General features: G+C 43.9%; 1 protein-coding gene across 1 annotated transcript in view; it reads left to right on the forward strand.

Annotated features, from left to right (window-relative positions):
- Nucleotides 1-18,481, forward strand: part of NRK (Nik related kinase) — a 294,683-nt gene that overhangs the window by 138,462 nt on the left and 137,740 nt on the right. The window contains exons 12-14 of the mRNA XM_066581768.1: nt 731-932; nt 3,034-3,198; nt 14,959-15,024. Of these exons, the coding sequence (XP_066437865.1) occupies nt 731-932; nt 3,034-3,198; nt 14,959-15,024 (433 nt within the window). The remainder of the gene's footprint in view (nt 1-730; nt 933-3,033; nt 3,199-14,958; nt 15,025-18,481) is intronic.

Below are 18,481 nucleotides of genomic sequence, written 5' to 3' on the forward strand. Positions count from 1 at the left end.
GATTACATAGCAGAAGCCTGACATCACCAGAGGAAGTACCCTCCCTCTGTGAACCCTTTACATGGCCTGATCAACTCTGATCACAGCATGTTGGGGGTTAAGAGCAGGGATCACTGTTCTCACTGATCCCCGCTGTTTAAACAAGAGGCCATCTGTCGATCACAGCCAGCTCCTGCTGCAGATGGCGCGGGCTCATCTTCATGGCCCATGCCATTCAAAAAACATAATTTTATATAGAATGGTAGGGACTTCCAGGGTCATCAGGTCCAACCCCCTGCTCAATGCACAACCTGGCCTGTCTGTGCATCTGGATAGGAAACTCCTTCCAGCCAGGTCATAATTTTACATCCTGGGGAGGGAATGGGTTAAAGAATTTGCCTTGCATTAAAAAAAAACATGACTTTCTTCCACAAACAGCACCACACTTGCCCATAGATTGTGTAGTATCGCAATCCATCTCCTTTGAAGTGACTGGGGCTGAGCTGCAATACCACACATGATCACTAGACACTTGTGGCACTGTTTTTGAAAGAAAGCAGGTATGTTCTCTAATCTTGGTTACCCCCCTTTAAGTTAAGTTGTATAGAGATTTGTACTTCATATTTAACAATGCAAGTTTGTTTTGCTAAAACAGCAGAACTTTTTTTTTTCTTAGGGAAGTTAAATCTTTGCAGAACTGGGATAAAAAAACCTCTTAACTTCCATTATCTTATGTTATTTTTTTTTTAAGCTCCATTGTTAATCTTCCCGGTGAATCGACTCTCCGTCGTGAATTCTGGCGATTGCAGCAGGAAAACAAGAACAGATCAGATCCTCAGAGACAGCAGCAATTACAGAAGCTAAATGACCAGGAGAAATACAAAAAACAGCTCCTGGCGGAGCGCCAGAAACGGATCGAGCAGCAGAAGGAGCAGAGGAAAAAGCTGGAGGATGTAGGAATTGAGCATCTTCCCCTCTTCACTAAATACACAAACACTTGATTTGTCACCTATAGTACACCAGGGTGACGATAAAGGAAGAACCTAGGAAGTCGCACTCAAGTGCAGCCAAAAAGTCTAAAAGTATTGAAGGCAGGGGGAATAGAAACAGCTTGACCCTTCCTGGGTCACGAAGCCCTTCAACGCTGTGTGCAGTTTTTTATTTGCTCCAATGCATCCAAATCTAAGTAAAATAACTTGGCAAGTAGTCTCCAATAGAGATATATAGACTAGCGTTTTGTGCCTACAGCTCCTATGCAGGCTTATGTGGCTCCATAGTTACTACAAACTAACCTTATATAGCCTGATCATGAACTTTTTTCTATTTGCCCCTCTCAGGCCATATTAAGACAGGCAAGCAGGATATCAGATTGTAAACTCAGACCAATATCGTGATTGTAAAAATGAGATTTTCACTGCGATTTGTGAGAAAATAGCATTGCATCACATTGTTAGGCCTCATGTCCACAGGGGGAAAATCAGGCCCGCTACGGATTCTCCATGGAGAATCCGCAGCGGGTCCCTCCTGCCCCGCGGACATGAGCGCTGAAAATAGCAATTTACTCACCTCTTGCACGCTCCGGATCTTCCCTGCTTCACGGCTTCATCTTCTCTCCGTCGTGGCCGGATCTTTTTTCTTCGGCCCGGCGGATGTGCACAGCACGTCGGTTGCGTGCCGCGCGCATGCGCCGGCCCGAAGAAAAAAGATCCGGCCACGACGGAGAGAAGATGAAGCCGTGAAGCAGGGAAGATCCGGAGCAGGTGAGTATATTCTTATTTTGGTCTCCCGCGGATCCGGACGGCTTCCATAGGCTTGCGGGAGCCGTCCCCGCGGGAGACCCGCACTAAAATGGAGCATGTCCATTTTTTTTCATGATGCATTTTTTAAAAAATCACTTTTATTGACCATCCGCGGGTATTTATCTACCCGCGGGTGGTCAATGCATCCCTATGGGGTGCGTATCCGCATGCGGGAGAAGAGTTAAAATCCGCTGCGGATTTTAATTCTTCTTTTGCCCGTGGACAGGAGGCCTTAGGCTGGATTCAGACGACCGTATATCGGCTCGGTTTTCACGCCCAGCCGATATACAGTGTCCTCATCTGCAGGGGGGAAATGGAAGAGCCAGGAGCAGGAACTGAGCTCCCGCCCCCTGTCTGCCTCCTCTCCACCCCCTCTCCACTCCTCTGCACTATTTCCAATGAAAGGAGGCGGGATGGGGGCAGGGCTAAGTTTCGAGAATTAGCCTCGCCCCATCCCGCCTCTCCCTATTGCAAATAGTGCAGGGGGGTGGAGAGGAGGCAGAGAGGGTCCGGGAGCTCAGAGCACTGCTCCCGGCTCTTCCAGGTTCCCCCCCTGCAGAGAGAGACGACGTATATCGGCTCGGCGTGAAAACCCAGCCGATATACGTTTGTCTGAATCCAGCCTAAAATGCACATTTTCCATACTTGTGAAAATAACTTGTTTTTTCAATAGGAAATTTTTTTTAAATTGCATCCCTCGCATGAAATTCACATACATGCAAGCGCAATGCAATTTTTTAACTCTTCTATAGCAAATGGACAAGTTCTTTAAAGTCGCAGAAAAACATGCTGGTGCTGGATTTGTTTTCCATCTTGTTGCATCACTGCACAAAGAAAATTGCACAAGAAAAAAGTCCCAATTAAAACAATGGGTTCTAGTTCCATGTTTTTTTTTTTGGGGGGGGGGAGGTTAATACGTCCCCGCAGCACCCAATTTGCACAAGAAAATCGCCTGTGCAAATATGGCCTTATCTGTTGTGCAGCGACAAATGTAATGGTCTAAAGATGTTAGAAGATTTGGAAAGAAGACAGCCCCTTTAAACTTGCACTCTAGTGTTCCATAAAGTAGCGTTTAGGAGTAGTTACTTTTGTTAGGACAATCAAATTAGGTGAATTACCCCCCCCCCCTCCCCCTTAAGCACATATCTTAAACATTATCCACTATCTTCAGTAGTACACTGTGTAAATGCTGATTATGTACTGCAGCATATTTCTTGCAATGTACAATAATTTTTGATTTTGCCGTATTTGATAGCACCAGAAGAGAGATCTGGAGCTGAGAAAGTTCCTGGAATATGAGCCAAGTTCAATAGAATGCGAAGAACTGATAACAGGTGGAAGAGGACAAGTGGACCGGAAACGGATGGCTAAGGAGAGATGTGCCCCAACAGATGCACCCGATGGGATTGAAAGGAAACAGGTAGAAGCAGACGTGATATCTAATTCTAGTGTCGTATAGATTCCGGTCACTGAATACCCTTCGGATAGGGGAAATCTTTGGTGTGCTAACCCCCCTTGGTTTACATTATCAATGATAGTGCATTGTGTTACTCGTTGCAATAATCCGGCCAGGAGTAACGCAGTGCCCACTTTCCATAGCGTTGCTCAAATGGACTCAAATCGCGGCATGCTGCAATTCTCCACCGTGAGCCTATCTGTCAGGCTCAACACCGTGAACTGTCAGTTCTCCCCCCTGCTCCTCAGTGGCGGAATATTGCTAGTGATATTCCACTTCGTCTGTGGACAGGCGGCCTTAAAGGGATTGTCTGAGATTTTTACATTACATACAGTAGCCCCTCCATGCAGAACCCGGTCTTTCTGTGCATGGAGTGGCCATTATGCAATGCTACATTTCCCATGGCCGCTTTAGAGGAACTCAGATTCCCATATCGATCATAGCTGATGGCTAAGGACCAGAAAAGCTATAGCGATCACTGCACTCGCTTCAAAAAGGGGCTGTCTTGATGACGCAACTCCATTGAGCCACGATCACCTCTGGTCTAGTTCCAGGTACCCCTAGCAAATTGCTGATTTACTGTTTTTGCTTAGGAAGTTGGGACCAGCCAGGAACTACCCCTGTGCTGGCTACTGCATGGAATATACAGTGGTCATTCATATGAATGGCCATCCACTTAGCACAAGGATGGATCATGCCCATCATAACAGGAGCCGCTGCGGCAGAGTGGCTCATAGAGGGGGTGCGCGGTGATGTCCATATGTATTAGTAGGCCATATGGAAAGGTTTCGACCTTATGAGACAATTCCTTTAATAAAAATAGCCTGTGTAATATGGGGTCGCTGTTCATGTTAACATACTAGCCACCATTATCTTGTTTAAGGGGGAATTTTCCTAAATTGACGGACCTCCATTTCTATTGTGGGTAGAAATTAATGTCTTTTGACAAACTGGAGTACAATTTCGGCAGTCTTTCATATGAAACATTTGCAGACAGCAAGAGGATGAAATGCAGGATTTATCACCCTGACTTCAACATACTATATCTGCAAATGTACAATATGCAGGCAATGGATAGAAAATTGTGTCACAAGCAATGTCTGTCTCTTCAGAGCCCTTGGGACACTGACTGTCTCCTTCCTGTTCCTCTTTCTTTGATAGATGTTCGTCTGTCAATTCAGCTATCTTTCATCTATCACTGTCTGCCTTGCTAGTCCATTTCTCACTATCTGCGCACACTAACTTTTTACTGTTTTTTTTTATAGTTGTCACTAAACTATTTACACTCCTTGGATTGTAAATTTTTTTTCTATACTGTTACACAACTGGTTAAATAAGTTTGCAACATTTTGAGACTACTTTTTAATATACTGACGTGCCAAAATTCATGGGATAGCAGTATGCAATTTGACTATAAAGAGGCAAAATTGTGCTTTTTTTTTACCTTTTCACTCCACTTAGATTTTTAATTTTTTCAGTTCTTTATATCTTTTCTCCTTGGGGAGAGCACATAGACAGTGAGGAGACTCAAAAGGCCATTCATGCTCCTCTGGGTAATATGCAAATAAGGGAGATGGAATAGTATCTCCACAGTGCCACCTATTTCATTAGAAAATATAGCGTTTCTGACCCCCACTGTCCCAGGCCTCTCACTAGCAAAGCCAGACTCCTACCATACACTTAAGAAGGGCAAACACCCTGAAACAGCTATCTGTACATGGAGCCTGGATTTGTTTTTAATTCCCAGTCAGTGTTACAAGGCTTGTATAAAGAGTCTAACTTTGGCTTGAAGGAATGCTGCCTTCCAATAGGTGGCACTGTGGAGGTATTATTCCATCTCCCTTTTTTGCATATTACACAGAGGAGCATGAATGACCTTTTGAGTCTGCTCACCCAGTCTTGGTGCTCTCCCTAAAGAGAAAAGATAGCGTTTCAGACCCCTCTCCCAGGCCTCTCACTAGCAAAGCCAGACTCTACTGATGAAGGGCAAACAACATAAAACAGCTGTCTGTGCATGGAGTCTGGCTTTGCTTTTAATTCCCAGTCATTGTTACAAGGCTTGTATAAAGAGGTGGCACTGTGGAGGCATTATTCTATCTCCCTTATTACTGTAGTTTATATGCGGTATATTAAAGAACACCATTGAAAAATACAACACATCCCTGAAAAAACAAGTAATCAGACAGCTACATTGATGGATAAATTAGAATTATGATTTTTTTAAGTGGGAAGGAAAAAGTGAAAATGAAGAAAAAATAAAAACCTGCATCCTTAAAGGGTTAAATGAGAAATGGTGGTACCAGTACCTTCCTTTGAAACAACAAAATGCTGACTGCTTAGAGCCACCAGTAAGAACTTATTACTTATGGCTCCTATTGAGATCACTGAATCCCTAAGCAGGAAGCAGAGAATAATTTGGGTCTGACACAACGCTTCTAATCAGTAGAGCAGAACTCCATTGGTGTCGGCACTGGCGTAACTATAATGGATGCAGGGGATGCGGTTGCACCCGGGCCCAGGAGCCTTAGGGGGCCCATAAGGCCTTTCTTCTCCATATAGGGAGCCGGGTACTATGAATAAAGCATTATAGTTGGGGGCCTGTACCAGGTTTTGCATTTATGCCCAGGAGCTTCAAGTTACACCTCTGAGTCAAGGGTTTAACCCCTTGAGTGGCAGGTTTCCTATCACCCTGTTGTGCCCACCAGGGCAGGTTTTTTAAAATGGTCTAATCATTGAATTTCAACTAGTTTTGCAGTTGCGTCTCAAGAGCCATAACTTTTTCATTTTTCCATTGACACGGCCATGTGAAGGCTTGTTTTTTGCGGGACAAGTTGTGATTTTTTAAACAGGGGGGAGGAAAAAAAGAAATGGGGAAAAAAGAAAAAAAGGGGCCATGTCATTAAGGGGTTAAATAATGTATTAACTTCCTTCTCTGGGTCATTACGACGCACACGGATACCACATGTGTGATTGTATTTTTGATTTTTTACAAAGTAAAGGGAGACAAGTGTTTTTTGTTTTTTTTTTAATAATCTTTTTTAATTTTTTTTTTTAATTTTTTTAATTTAAAAAATTTTTTTTTTGTCCCTATAGGGGACTTCCACAGGGACCCATCAGGACCCCTGATCACATTCCGGGGGTCCGATGGTGACAGCCCTTTACATGCTGCAGTGACAACCCTTGACATGCTGCAGTCACATAGACTGCAGCATGTAAAGGGTTAACACAGCAGAGATCGGAGGTTTTCTCTGATCTCTGCTGTAAGAGCTGGTACCTAGCTGTCCTCTGACAGCTAACAACCAGCTCTCCCTGCCACAGAGACCATCGGCTTGCTTCTGACAAGCCGATGGTCTCTATGGCAACTTGTAAACAAAGCAGGACATTGCCGACATGTCGGCAATATCTTCTGCTGGTTTTTCAAAGCCCTTGCACTGCTCTGTGTGGGTCTGTGCAGGCAGAGCACACGGTCACAGCTTGTGGCATTGTGCTCTGCAGCTCCCATAGTGATACATAGCCCGGAAATCTTCCGGGCAGTATCGCTATGAGCAGTGGAGCTCGGCCCCGGAAATTTTCCGGGCGTGCCACTCAAGGGGTTAAACGAAGTTGGGGGGCCCCAAGATAAACTTTTGCACCCAGGCCCATAACCCTTTAGCTACGCCCTGGGTGTCAGTAAAATCCACAGGTTATGGGGAATGAGGATACAGACTGATTCATGAAGGTTTCATAGATGGCTTGTGCATGGTCATCTCCTCTGCTACAAGAGTTAAGGTAGATATGAGCTAGTTGTAGCAATAATCACATCCAAACACCCTTTTAGCTGGCAATACAAGATTGAGAAGGTATAATTAAGAGTACAAAATCTGCTTAAGAGCGCCGAACTAAAATGCAGCGCTGGCTGCTTCTGCAGACGAAGGATTATTTCACATAATATCATTAAAGCAGTTTACTAATTACAATAATTTTATTTAAAGTTTTCGTTAAATTCTTCATGCAGCCTCATTATTGCTGGCTCATGAAATGTTGTTATTGTCTAACCGCCTAATACCCTTTCAGAAATGAAGCAATCCATTTCGTAGAATAACATTTTCCTTGCAACTAATTGTAACATTTGTTTTCATATTCCTTTATTTACTTAAGTTTCTCAACCTTTTTTTAATTTGCTTTATTTTAGCTTTTTTTAAAAATCCAGAACAAAGTTATATTTCTTACACTTGATACCATTTTTATTCAACAATCTACGACCCGGCACTTTGTTCTACAACTGTCTTTATATTGAAATAATAGATGTTCGAAGTTGTTACTTATAAGATGAGTAGCACAGCTATAGCTGATGTGAAGGAGGCGTTTGTTCTCTTGGAAACAGAGCAGGTAAAACATTAAGCCACCAAATGACCCATTGGAAACGGCGCCGTTTGAGCCTGTAGATAATCATGTATGCTTTCCTAAGGGAGAAAGGAAAATGGATACAATTCTTCCCCCCCCCCCCCCCCCCACCTCCACCCCCACCCTTCCCGAAGGAATAGTCTTAAAATACTTCTAGACATACGAAATGAAAAAGAACTTAATATTTCAAAGTGAGTAGGAAATGGGAAAGGTTCACCTTTAAATCGGCAGGGTATCCGCCTCACAGAGATTTTATGTGGTCGGAGCACAAAGGAATAGGTGCTGTATTTTAAACCTAGCAGATACACATTTGGAAGAAGTATTTCAAACAAGAATTGTAGGGAAAATAGCTTCTCCTGCAATAAAAGAAAGTGCACTTTATCCAAATACATCAAGATGTTACTATTGCAGTTATTTGGCTTCATAACTTAAAAGGACATCGAGCAACAACTAGGCGCAGTTTCAATTGTGTAGACAGAAAGGCAGACAGTGTCTACTAAACACTTTCCAATTGCTTTTGAGAGGGGGTACACTGAGCTTCCATCAACTTCGGAAGTCCAGATAGAATATGGGTGCTTGATGAAAAAACATTTGTCCTTCAAAGCAATGATGAATTCCACCATAGGAAAAATAAGCTAGTATTGCCTCATTAAACATCCATACTTTATGAAATATTTTGCAGAAGCATGGCTACTAGAGATGAGCGAGCACCCAAATGCTCGAGTCCGTGTTATTCGAGTCGAGCTTTTCGTAAAATTCGAGAGCTCTACTCGAGTAATGAACTACATTGACTACAATGGGAGACGCGAGCATTTTTGTATGTAGGACGCCGGGTGCCGAGCTTTTTTTGTTTTTCCCCTAGGTGTGTCTCTCTTGATCTCTCTCTGTGTCTCTCTTGGCGCGCGCTGGGGCCAAAATAGGCACGTCACAGTGGGGTGGGGCCAAAAACTGGGGCGGAGTCGAACACGGCTTGATGCTTGTTCGAGTAACGAGCACCATCGAGTACGCTAATACTCGAACGAGCATCAACCTCGGCAGAGTATGTTCACTCAACTCTAATGGCTACACCTCCTTGGTCTATAGCTTGGGATGCTATATAAAGGCCTTCCCCTTCAGCTCTTTGAAGGATACTGTTCAAATATCCATAGTTGAATGTGTTTCTGCTTAATGACCGATGTACCTGCTTACTAGTGTCCTAGCAAGTAAGTTATTCCGTCATTAATAAATGGGTTGGCCCATAAATAATTATCACCTATCCACAAGATTAGCGATAAATATATGATAGCAGGGGGTTCAACTACTGGGACCTCCACCGATCACAACAAGGGTCCTGACTCCTATGTCAATGCAGTAGAGTAGCTAATCTACTATAGGAACTAAGGGTGTATGGTCTGTGTGAAAATTGCTCTTCACGTCAGCAGGAGGGCAGTGCAAGACTGTGAGAATAGTTCATTAGGCAAGAGGTTAGGCTGCATGTCCACGGGCGTGATTCCACCGGTGATATATCACCGGCGAATCACGCTGTCTTAAGCTTTCCATGCTATGGAAAACGCAGTTGCAGCATCCATGAGCGGAAAATCGTAGCGATTCTCCGCTCGCGGGGTTCAAATCGCAGCATGCTACAATTTTTCCACGATTCTCCGCGGTGAGCCTATCTGTCAGATAGGCTCAGTGCAGAGAACCGTCAGCTGTCTCCTGCTCCCAGGCGGCGGCGATCTGCCGAGGGTTATCGCTATGCCCATGAACAGGCAGCCTACGCTGTGAGTACATCTTGTTAGGCGCTGAGGAGAGTGCTTGTAGACATTCCTCACCTCCAGTGTCACTAGACAAGTGGAGCGCTAAAGGGATCAACAACCATATTTGAAGCACAATCTATTGGTGGGTCTATTGGGTCAGGGGGATGACCATCAATTCCAGTGGACGGGAGTTGAAGCCACAACCAGAGGAGAAAAGCTGTCTGTATCAAGAAAGTAGTGACCTCCAGGGGCTTAACTATAGGGTGTGCAGGGGATGCGGTTGCACCCGGGCCCAGGAGCCTTGAGGGGACCACAAGGCCTCTTTTCTCCATATTGGGAGCCCAGTACTATGAAAAAAGCATTATAGTTGGGGGCCGGTTACAGGTTTTGCACTCGGGCCCAGAAGCTTCAAGTTACACCCCTGGTGACCTCTGTTGCATGGTGGCCAATGACTGAGTCAGTGCTCTGTTCTCATGATGATGACAGAGCTGTAAAGCTGCAAGGGACTGGGTCCATAGTGAGCCATCCAATGTTGGCTTCGAGAGCAGAGGCAGAAAGTAGGCCTCGCCTACCACTAGCCATCCTTGATGCATTCATCTTTACTAAGAAAGCATCTGGGCTGGTAGGTGTTCTAGAGGTGTGACAGCACCGAAAGCCTTTTTTTTTCTCCAATTTTTGCCCATCTAGTGTAGAATATTAGAAAAGAAGCATACAGCTAGAGAGAAGTAGTCTGCTCCCAATGCATGCCAAGCTACATCCCTGAGAAGAAAATACTATACAAAGCCAATGAAGCACAATAAATTACCTGTCAGTGTATATATAAGATATATACTGGAATATGGGTAATGAGGATCTTCTTCGTTGAGCTCAAGAAGCCCTAGTCATACATTGACCAGGTGTATCTCATTTGTCACTTTTGGCCTCAAAATTTAGAAAACATTTTTTTTTATTGGAAAACCTAAAGGGGTTTCCTACTAAACACTGTTATGGAACAGCAGCTAGATAGGCAATGAAATTATCAGTGAGCCGCTGCCACGTATGACAGATGGTGCCACACATTAGCAGGAACTATTCACTAGTATTACTCTGAGATGCAGAAAGAACAGACAATGCCAGTTCTCTGAGAGGAGTGAGAACTAGAGATGAGCGAGCATAATCGCTAAGGCAAACTACTCGAGCGAGTAGTGCCTTATGCGAGTACCTGCCCGCTCGTCTCTAAAGATTCGGCTGCCGGCGCGGGTGAGAGGTGAGTTGCGGCGGTGAGCAGAGGGGAGCGGGGGGGGGGGGGGGGGGAGAGGGGGAGAGAGATCTCCCCTCCGTTCCTCCCCGCTCTCCCCCACCGGCAGACGACTCTTTAGAGACGAGCGGGCAGACTCTCGAATAAGGCACTACTCGCTCAAGTTGTTTGCCTTAGCGAGTATGCTCGCTCATCTCTAGTAAGAACCCTACGCCCTTTACTGAGGTGTAGAGGAGATGGGGGAGTCCCCAGCTGTTGGACCCCAAGATTGCTCCTTTGAATCTACAAAATGTTCCTTTTAACCAGGACTAAGCTCAAAGGTTATTATATTCCCCTACTAGACAGCATGGTAATGACCCATTGTAAAAACAATCTTAACATCTCCTGCATCTGCTTTGTTTCTAATCTTCATTAGAGTCAATGGTCAGTTGAAATCCTCATTAAATGTAATTTAAATCTTATGGGCTGTAACGTATTAAGCATTAACCTAGGAACATTTCTGGACTTGCTGTACAATTGCCAATAGCTAACAAAGGAGGAAAAAACCCCGATCTACTGACATGTGAAAGGATTTGAAGCTACGGCAAATATCCCCTCTATTTATAGGTCTCAGCAAAAATGTAAATTGTACTTGATTCAGGTGACTTCTCTAAATAAGCTTGTCTTGTACATGAGGAATAGCACTATTTCTTGCCTTCAAATGACTTGAAACCTGCCTTTTTTAGTAGTTTTCCCCCTCTGCAGGCTGCATCTGTAATTCTCAGTTTTCCTGAGCTGGTGGGTGGAGACCAGCTGCTGTGCTGTCCCCCATATACTGCACACATAAGAGGTGATTCTGCTCCTGTGCCCCTGTAGCACAATTTTAGAAACTGCAGCAGCATGGGGGATATTACATAGCACTGGTGGTCAGTGTAGAGGTTAATCCATTAGTTGTGAGACAAACACTCGCTTAGCTGCAGCTTGTCTGTATATCTGTTCTCTCTGCTTCTCTGCTCTGAAATACTGGATGGCAGTAGTTTGTGTCTCTGCTTTTCTCTCTGCAGCTGCTTTCTCCTACTGTCCTACAGACGTCTACAGACAGCATGTAACCTAATCCCTCAGTGTTGATCTATCTCAAGGAGGATTTTGGCAGTATTTCAGAGTAAATTAGTGCAGAAGGCAGGGAGGAGGAGAAGCAGAGAATAAGTGGAGAAAGGCATTTTCTATAAGATACATCTCCGAACCTTTTAAATTTGCGTGCAAAGTTTGCTGAAATTACAATGTTTTAATTGAATAGCTTTATTTAACAAGACAGGTAATCCCCTTGCTCTACAATGTCATCTGACCATGGTATTGTAGAATAAGGACTTTCAGACACCCGCAAGACTGGATCCCAGCTTCTTAAAGAGAATATCACCTACTTTTAGCCCTACAAGCTAAGCTTATCTGCTGTAAATAGGTGACTAGTTGAATCCAGCAATGTAAGTGTTATACTTGCCTCCCCCTTCGTTTTCCCGGTGTGTGAGAGCTGAAAGCCACTGTTCGAGTGGAGCGCTAAGTAGTATGTCTGTTCTGATTTTATAGTAGTCCGGTTATTTAGTGTGCCGCTCAATGCATTGAACGGCAGCTTTTAGCACTCACACTGGAGGAATGACATGGGAGGTAAGTATAACACTTCCCCCAGATTCAGCAGGTCACCTACTTTTCAGCTCATAAGCTTAGCTTAGTTCTAAAAGCTGACAGTCTATATTATTAAACCAAATTGAGAGGGTTTAAAAGAGGTTTCCTATTAATATTGCGTGTTAGCCATTTTGTACTTTCTGATTGCTGCTAACCAAACCAGGGCATGTGACTACTGCAGCCAATCACAAGCTAAAGGTCACTGCTGTGGCTAGTGATTGGCAGCACCAGTCAAGGTCCTTGTTAGCAGCAACCAGCAACTACAGAGTGGCTTTGACACAACTTTTATTAATGGAAAAAACCTTTTAATGGTGATCTAAGTTGAGTTTGCTTGAGCTGTGGGTCTGGGTCTTGTGCCACATTATAGCCATGTGGATGAGGATTTAGGGTGGACACTCACTTGCGATATTTTTCCCTGCGATACAACAGCGATAATTATAAAACCAATGATTTTCAATGGTTTCATACTCATTTGCAATGTTTCACCAGAGCTTTGCATCACAGAGAAGAAATCTGCGATATCACTCAGTGCTTTCAATGAGGCCAGTGGCAGCAGCGCTAGCCCCATCTAAAACAAAGGGAGAATATCGTGGACTTCTGCCAAAGCTGTGACAGCTGTGGCAGGAGTTTCCTCAGCCCTGTGGGGACGAAGGAATCTTCTGCCACAGCTGTCACAGCTGCAGCAGAAGTCTACCATGCTATTCCATTGCTTTCATTTGGGGTCAGCACTGCTGCCAGCGGCCCCATTGAAAGCAGTGGTTTTTAGGCAACCCTGCAGCATGATTTTTAGGGAAGGGCTTGAAATATAAGCTCAGACGCATCCTCCGGCTGGCTCCCCTACACTGCTGTCCAGCACGTTCAGCAGGCGATCCCCGTGGGGATGAAGGAAACTCCTGTCACAGCTGCGGCAGAAGCCCACGGTATTCTCCCTGTGTTTTCAATGGGGCTAGCGCTGCTGCCACTGGCCCCATTAAAAACATTGGCGATATCACAGCGTTTTCACTCATACTGTCAGACAGATGTGGATCTGCCCTGCCACATACCAATTTGACTTGGGGCAATCAGGGGAGGAAGCAATTGGGGAACCTCTGTGTTCAGCCCTGACCCCTCTAATTGGAATATGGTTTTGTTTCATGGTCGTCAAGCTATTTGGACAGGACGGCTGTCAGGCGCTTAAGTGCTTGACAGTCGCCCCAGCAATTATCACTCCTGTTCTTTCACACAAGTGATGATTGCTCAGTGAATGGAGATGGAGCGGGTCGGAGTTTGCTTCTGGCCACCCACCTACCTTCACAGTAAATAGTCATTCATAGACTGGCCCTTTTTAGGAGAGCGAGAACATGCATGAACCTTACTGGTGGACACAAATAAGCTAGCAATGGAGTGGAAATGGCCAGCAGCATGTGGAAGACTATGGTGTCCCAATAGATGAGCAAGGGGAGTGGCAGTGGTGGACGGTGGAAAATACCGTACCATCCATAGTTTATACTTATTGAACTCCCATGATATGTTGGCTACGTAGACTCTCCGGTTTCAGGACAAATTTCTGTCCTGGGACTGTAGGGTAGGGGAAATATATTACCTGTAGATCATATTGATGGTTTCTCTGTTCTGTCAGTTCTGGGCTACCAATATGGCTGCCACCATTCTTAAACTACTTAATCACACGTGCATTAGTGGCATTAAGAATACCAGTATACTATACCTGCTTTTTGATTGGCTAGTGCTGCTCACATGGTCAGCACTTTTTTCAATCACAGAACTGTGCATAATGTAATAAGAAAATGGTGACTGCCATCTTGGCCACCCAAAAACAGCAGCTGGAACTGGTCGATACTGAAATAGATGATCTACATGTAATCTCCTCTGCCCTCAGAATTTTGGCCCCAAACTATAGGGTTTCTTTAGGATCCTCTGTCTGCTCATATGCCATCTCTGCTAGTAAGAAGAAGAGTAAGCATCTACCATATGATTGTTTTTTATCGAAATAAAGAGGATATTGTAAGGGTTGATTAAAGTATCCTGCATTATAAAACATATATAATAAAATTCAGTAAAACCCTCTGTTAATGCACATGGCTTTATCATTAGTCTTTGCGTCCAATTTTTTAATGTTGCCGTTTTCTTCGTTGAAGTTGATGGTTGCATTATGTGCATAAGATATCTCCATGCCAAAGCCGCGAAAAGTAATTGTGTGATATATCCCAATAGTTTCTAGTTTAGGTTCCAAAGAAACACTGAGTCGTTAAAAAATGTGTTCTATCCTCTTTTTGTTGGAAAATCGAGACTATCATAGTAATACTTCTGAAATAGGTCATGGTGAGAAGTACAGGCGTCCAAGAGGAGAGCACAAATGTGAAGCTACCTCACAGAAGCCTTCATTTTCTTTGTTCATACTGTGTTTCCCCCGAAAATAAGACAGTGTCTTATATTAATTTTTGTTCAAAAAGGTTTAACTTTTTTACATGTACAGCTGCCTGGACACTATTTAAATTGACTTTTTTAATTAACTGTTAGCAGGGCTTAATTTTGGAGTAGGGCTTATATTTCAAGCATCCTCAAAAAGCCTGAAAAATCATTTTGCATCCTCAAAAATTCTGGAAAATCATGCTATGTCTTATTTTCGGGGAATGTCTTATTTTTAGGGAAACAGGGTATATAGGATATTTTGATTCTAAATTTAATTGCACTTTCAATCTCACTTTACAGCATGAGGACCTTAAGCAGAAAAGTGATGGAAAAGTCAACTCAACTGGAATCCCACTTTCTCAAATGGTAAGAAAGATTGCATTAGGCAAAAAGGTAAATAAACTACAAGAATTCATGATTTTGGTCTTTACAAACTTTAGCTCTTGAGAAATATGGTGGAGTCATTACAAAAATTATCAATGCAACGATTAAAGTGACCATTTGGATAAAGTTCTTTCCAGGGGCAGGAGGGGTGGTGGTTGCTGGTTCCAAGATGCCTGCAGCAATTTTGTAATGACCTCATACACTGTGCACTGCTCTGATTGGGCAATCCTAATCATGTCAGTAGCTCTGGCTAATCAGAGCAGGTATAATGCATAGTCTAAGGCCTCATGTCCACGGGCAAAATATGATTTTAAATCCACAGCGGATCATCCATAGGGATGCATTGACCACCCACAGGTAGATAAATACCCGCGGATGGTCAATAAAAGGGAATTTTAAAAAATGGAGCATGAAGAAAAATAGACATGCTCCATTTTCGTGCGGGGTTCCCGCAGGCTTCTATTGAAGCCTATGGAAGCCGTCCGGATCTGCGGGAGACCTAAAATAAGAATAACTTATCCGCAGCGGACCGGGCAGGTCTTTTCTTCTTCGCGGCCGGATCTTCTTTCTTCGGCCCGGCGGATGTGCCCGGTGCATGCGCTGGCGGCGTACCGAGCACATTCGCCTGCCGCTGAAAGAAGATCCATTGGATAGCGGCGATCGCGAAAAAGTTAAAAAAAAGTTTTAAAAAAGTAAAGTTTCACCTCCCCTCATGGATCGGATCCATGAGGGGAGGTGAAAATACTCACCTCGGGTCCTCTGCGATGTCCCAATGTCCCGGGACCCGAAGTGCCGGCAGCGCATGCGCGCCCGATGATTGACATCGGGTGCGTACACAGAGGGGCTCGAGCCCCGGGAAATTTAAAATCCCTCTCCTCCAGGCTGCCATGTGTAGCCAGGAGCAGAGAGATGTCACCAGGGACATGATCACTGTCATCCAATGGATGACAGTGATCATGTAAAGTAAAAAAAAGGTGTAAAAAGTAAAAAAAAAAAAGGGTAAAAAGTAAAAAAAAAAGTTTTAAAAAGTTAAAGCTTGCATTTCATCTCCCCCCACGGATCATATCTGCGGACCTTACCCCAGCTTCTGCGCACGCCGCCGTCGCCACAATGGCAGGCGCATGCGCAAAAGCTGTGATAATTTAAGATCTCCCTGCCCCTGGCTACAAAACTTAGCCGAGAGCCTGGAGTTCACGGGGGGCCGCGGTGAGTGGTTCCTGATCACGTGTTCACCGTTATCCAATGGATAATGGCGATCACGTAAAAGTAAAAAAAAGGTGAAGGTTCATCTCCCCTCACCGATGCGATCGGTGAGAGGAGATGAAACTTTTTACCGGAGGCCTCCGTATTTGCACCCCGATGCAATCTTCCTCCGTGAACTTTCCCGGATTCTGCACATGCGACTGCCGGCAAAACACCGGACACATGCGCAGGAGTCGGGGAGCCCAGGAAATTTAAAATCTCCTTGCTCCCAGGCGACCAATGGTCGCCGAGAACCTGGAGCAGTGACGGGTGGCCTCGTTGAGCGGTCCCCGGTGACGTGATAAAAAGGTAGCGATCTACCTTAGGCCGGTCTCACATGACCGGATAGGAATTACGGATTCCGCATGCGTCTGATCCGCGGTAATACGCAGATCAATCGCATTGGATTACACAATTCCGCTCACATTAGCGGGTCGGAATTGTGTAATCCACTCGCAGAAAAGAGAACGCAGCATGTTCTATTTTACCGCAGATATCCGCAATATAGAGCCCATTGTGCTCCATGATCGTGAATATACCCGCAGCCCATACGCAACTACCTTGTATACGGGCACCCGCGTCATCGCTATGCGACAGTGCGGGAAATGCAAACAACAAAAAAGTACTGTGCATGACCGCCTGGGTAGGCAGTTATGCGCAGTACATTACACGGCCGTATTCCAAAATTGTTGTGTAAAAATACACAGTACACCCCTAGATAAATTCGTTAGGGGGTCTAGTTTTCAAAATGGGGTCATTTTTGGGGGTTCTCTGTCGTTTTGGCCGCTCAAGGGCTCTACAAGTGGGCAATGGGGCCTAAATCACCTTCATGCTAAATTTCTGTTCTGAAAGCCACCGACTACTCCTTTCATTTTGGGCCGCGTTGTGCATCCAGACAAAAGATTAGGGCCACAATGGGTATGTCTCTGAACACGGGACAAACAGGGGTATCTATTTTGGGGTACAAGTTTTCATTCATTTGTGTGCTGTACAAAAAAAGCAGTTTTTAAAATGATAGAATTGCCAAAAAAACGAAAATCACATTTTTTTCCTTTTGCTTTGCTTGAATTCATTCAAAAACTGTGGGGTCAAAACGGGCAGTACACCCCTAGATAAATTCGTTAAGGGGTGTATTTTTCAAAATGGGGTCATTTGTGGGGGTTCTCTTTGGTTTTGGCCACTCAAGAGCTCTACTAAGGTGCTATGGGGCCTAAAACACCTTCAGCAAAATTTGTGTTCTAAAGGACACCGACTACTCCTTTCATTTTGGGTCCCGTTGTGCATCCAAACATAAAATTAGGGCCACAATGGGTATATTTCTGAACACGGGAGAAACGGGGGCATCCATTTTGGGGTGTAAATCCTCATTTTCATGGGCACTATAGGAAAAAAATATGTCTTTAAAATGACATATTTGCAAAAATATGAAATTTTATTTTTTCTCCTCTAAATTTAATTAATTCCTGAAAAAAAACTGTGGGGTCAAAATACTCATGACACCCCTCATTGGATACATTAAGGGGTTTAGTTTTTAAAATGGGGTCATTTGGGGGGGGTATCTATTATTCTGACACTAATGAGCCTTTGCAAACTTGGCTTGGTGCAGGAAAACAAAGTGTTCCTCAAAATGCTGAAAAGTAATGTTAAATTTGTATGTCCTCTAAATGGTTAAAAAAACACAAAAATTTTTCAAATGTGCATTCAGAATAAAGTAAACAGATGGAAATATATATCTTATAAAAAATTTGTACAGTATGTTTGGACATATTTGAGATATTACAGTTGAAAATGTGAAAAAATGACAATTTTTTTCAAAATTTTCCCAATTTTGGTGCTTTTAATAAATATACACAAATTAGATCGGTCTCTTTTTACCACCTAAATGAAGTACAACAAACAATGTCAGAATCACTTGGATATGTAAAGCCTTTACGGAGTTATGCTACGTTGAACGACGCATGTCAGATTTCCAAAATTTGGCTCCGTCACTAAGGCGCAAACAGGCTTCGTCACTAAGGGGTTAAATATTACAATCACATGACCTATTACCGTATAGGGATTTTGGTTTAGTTAATTTTATTAATCTAATCAATGCAATGTTGGCAGGTGATAAAAGGTTAAGTGACAGCTTCTGTCAGCACACATTTCTAGAGAAGATCATAGAGGATGAAGTCTACTGGCATGCACATACAAAATA

Source organism: Eleutherodactylus coqui, chromosome 10 (genome assembly GCF_035609145.1).
Source record: "Eleutherodactylus coqui strain aEleCoq1 chromosome 10, aEleCoq1.hap1, whole genome shotgun sequence".
NCBI classification, from domain to species: Eukaryota; Metazoa; Chordata; class Amphibia; order Anura; family Eleutherodactylidae; genus Eleutherodactylus; species Eleutherodactylus coqui.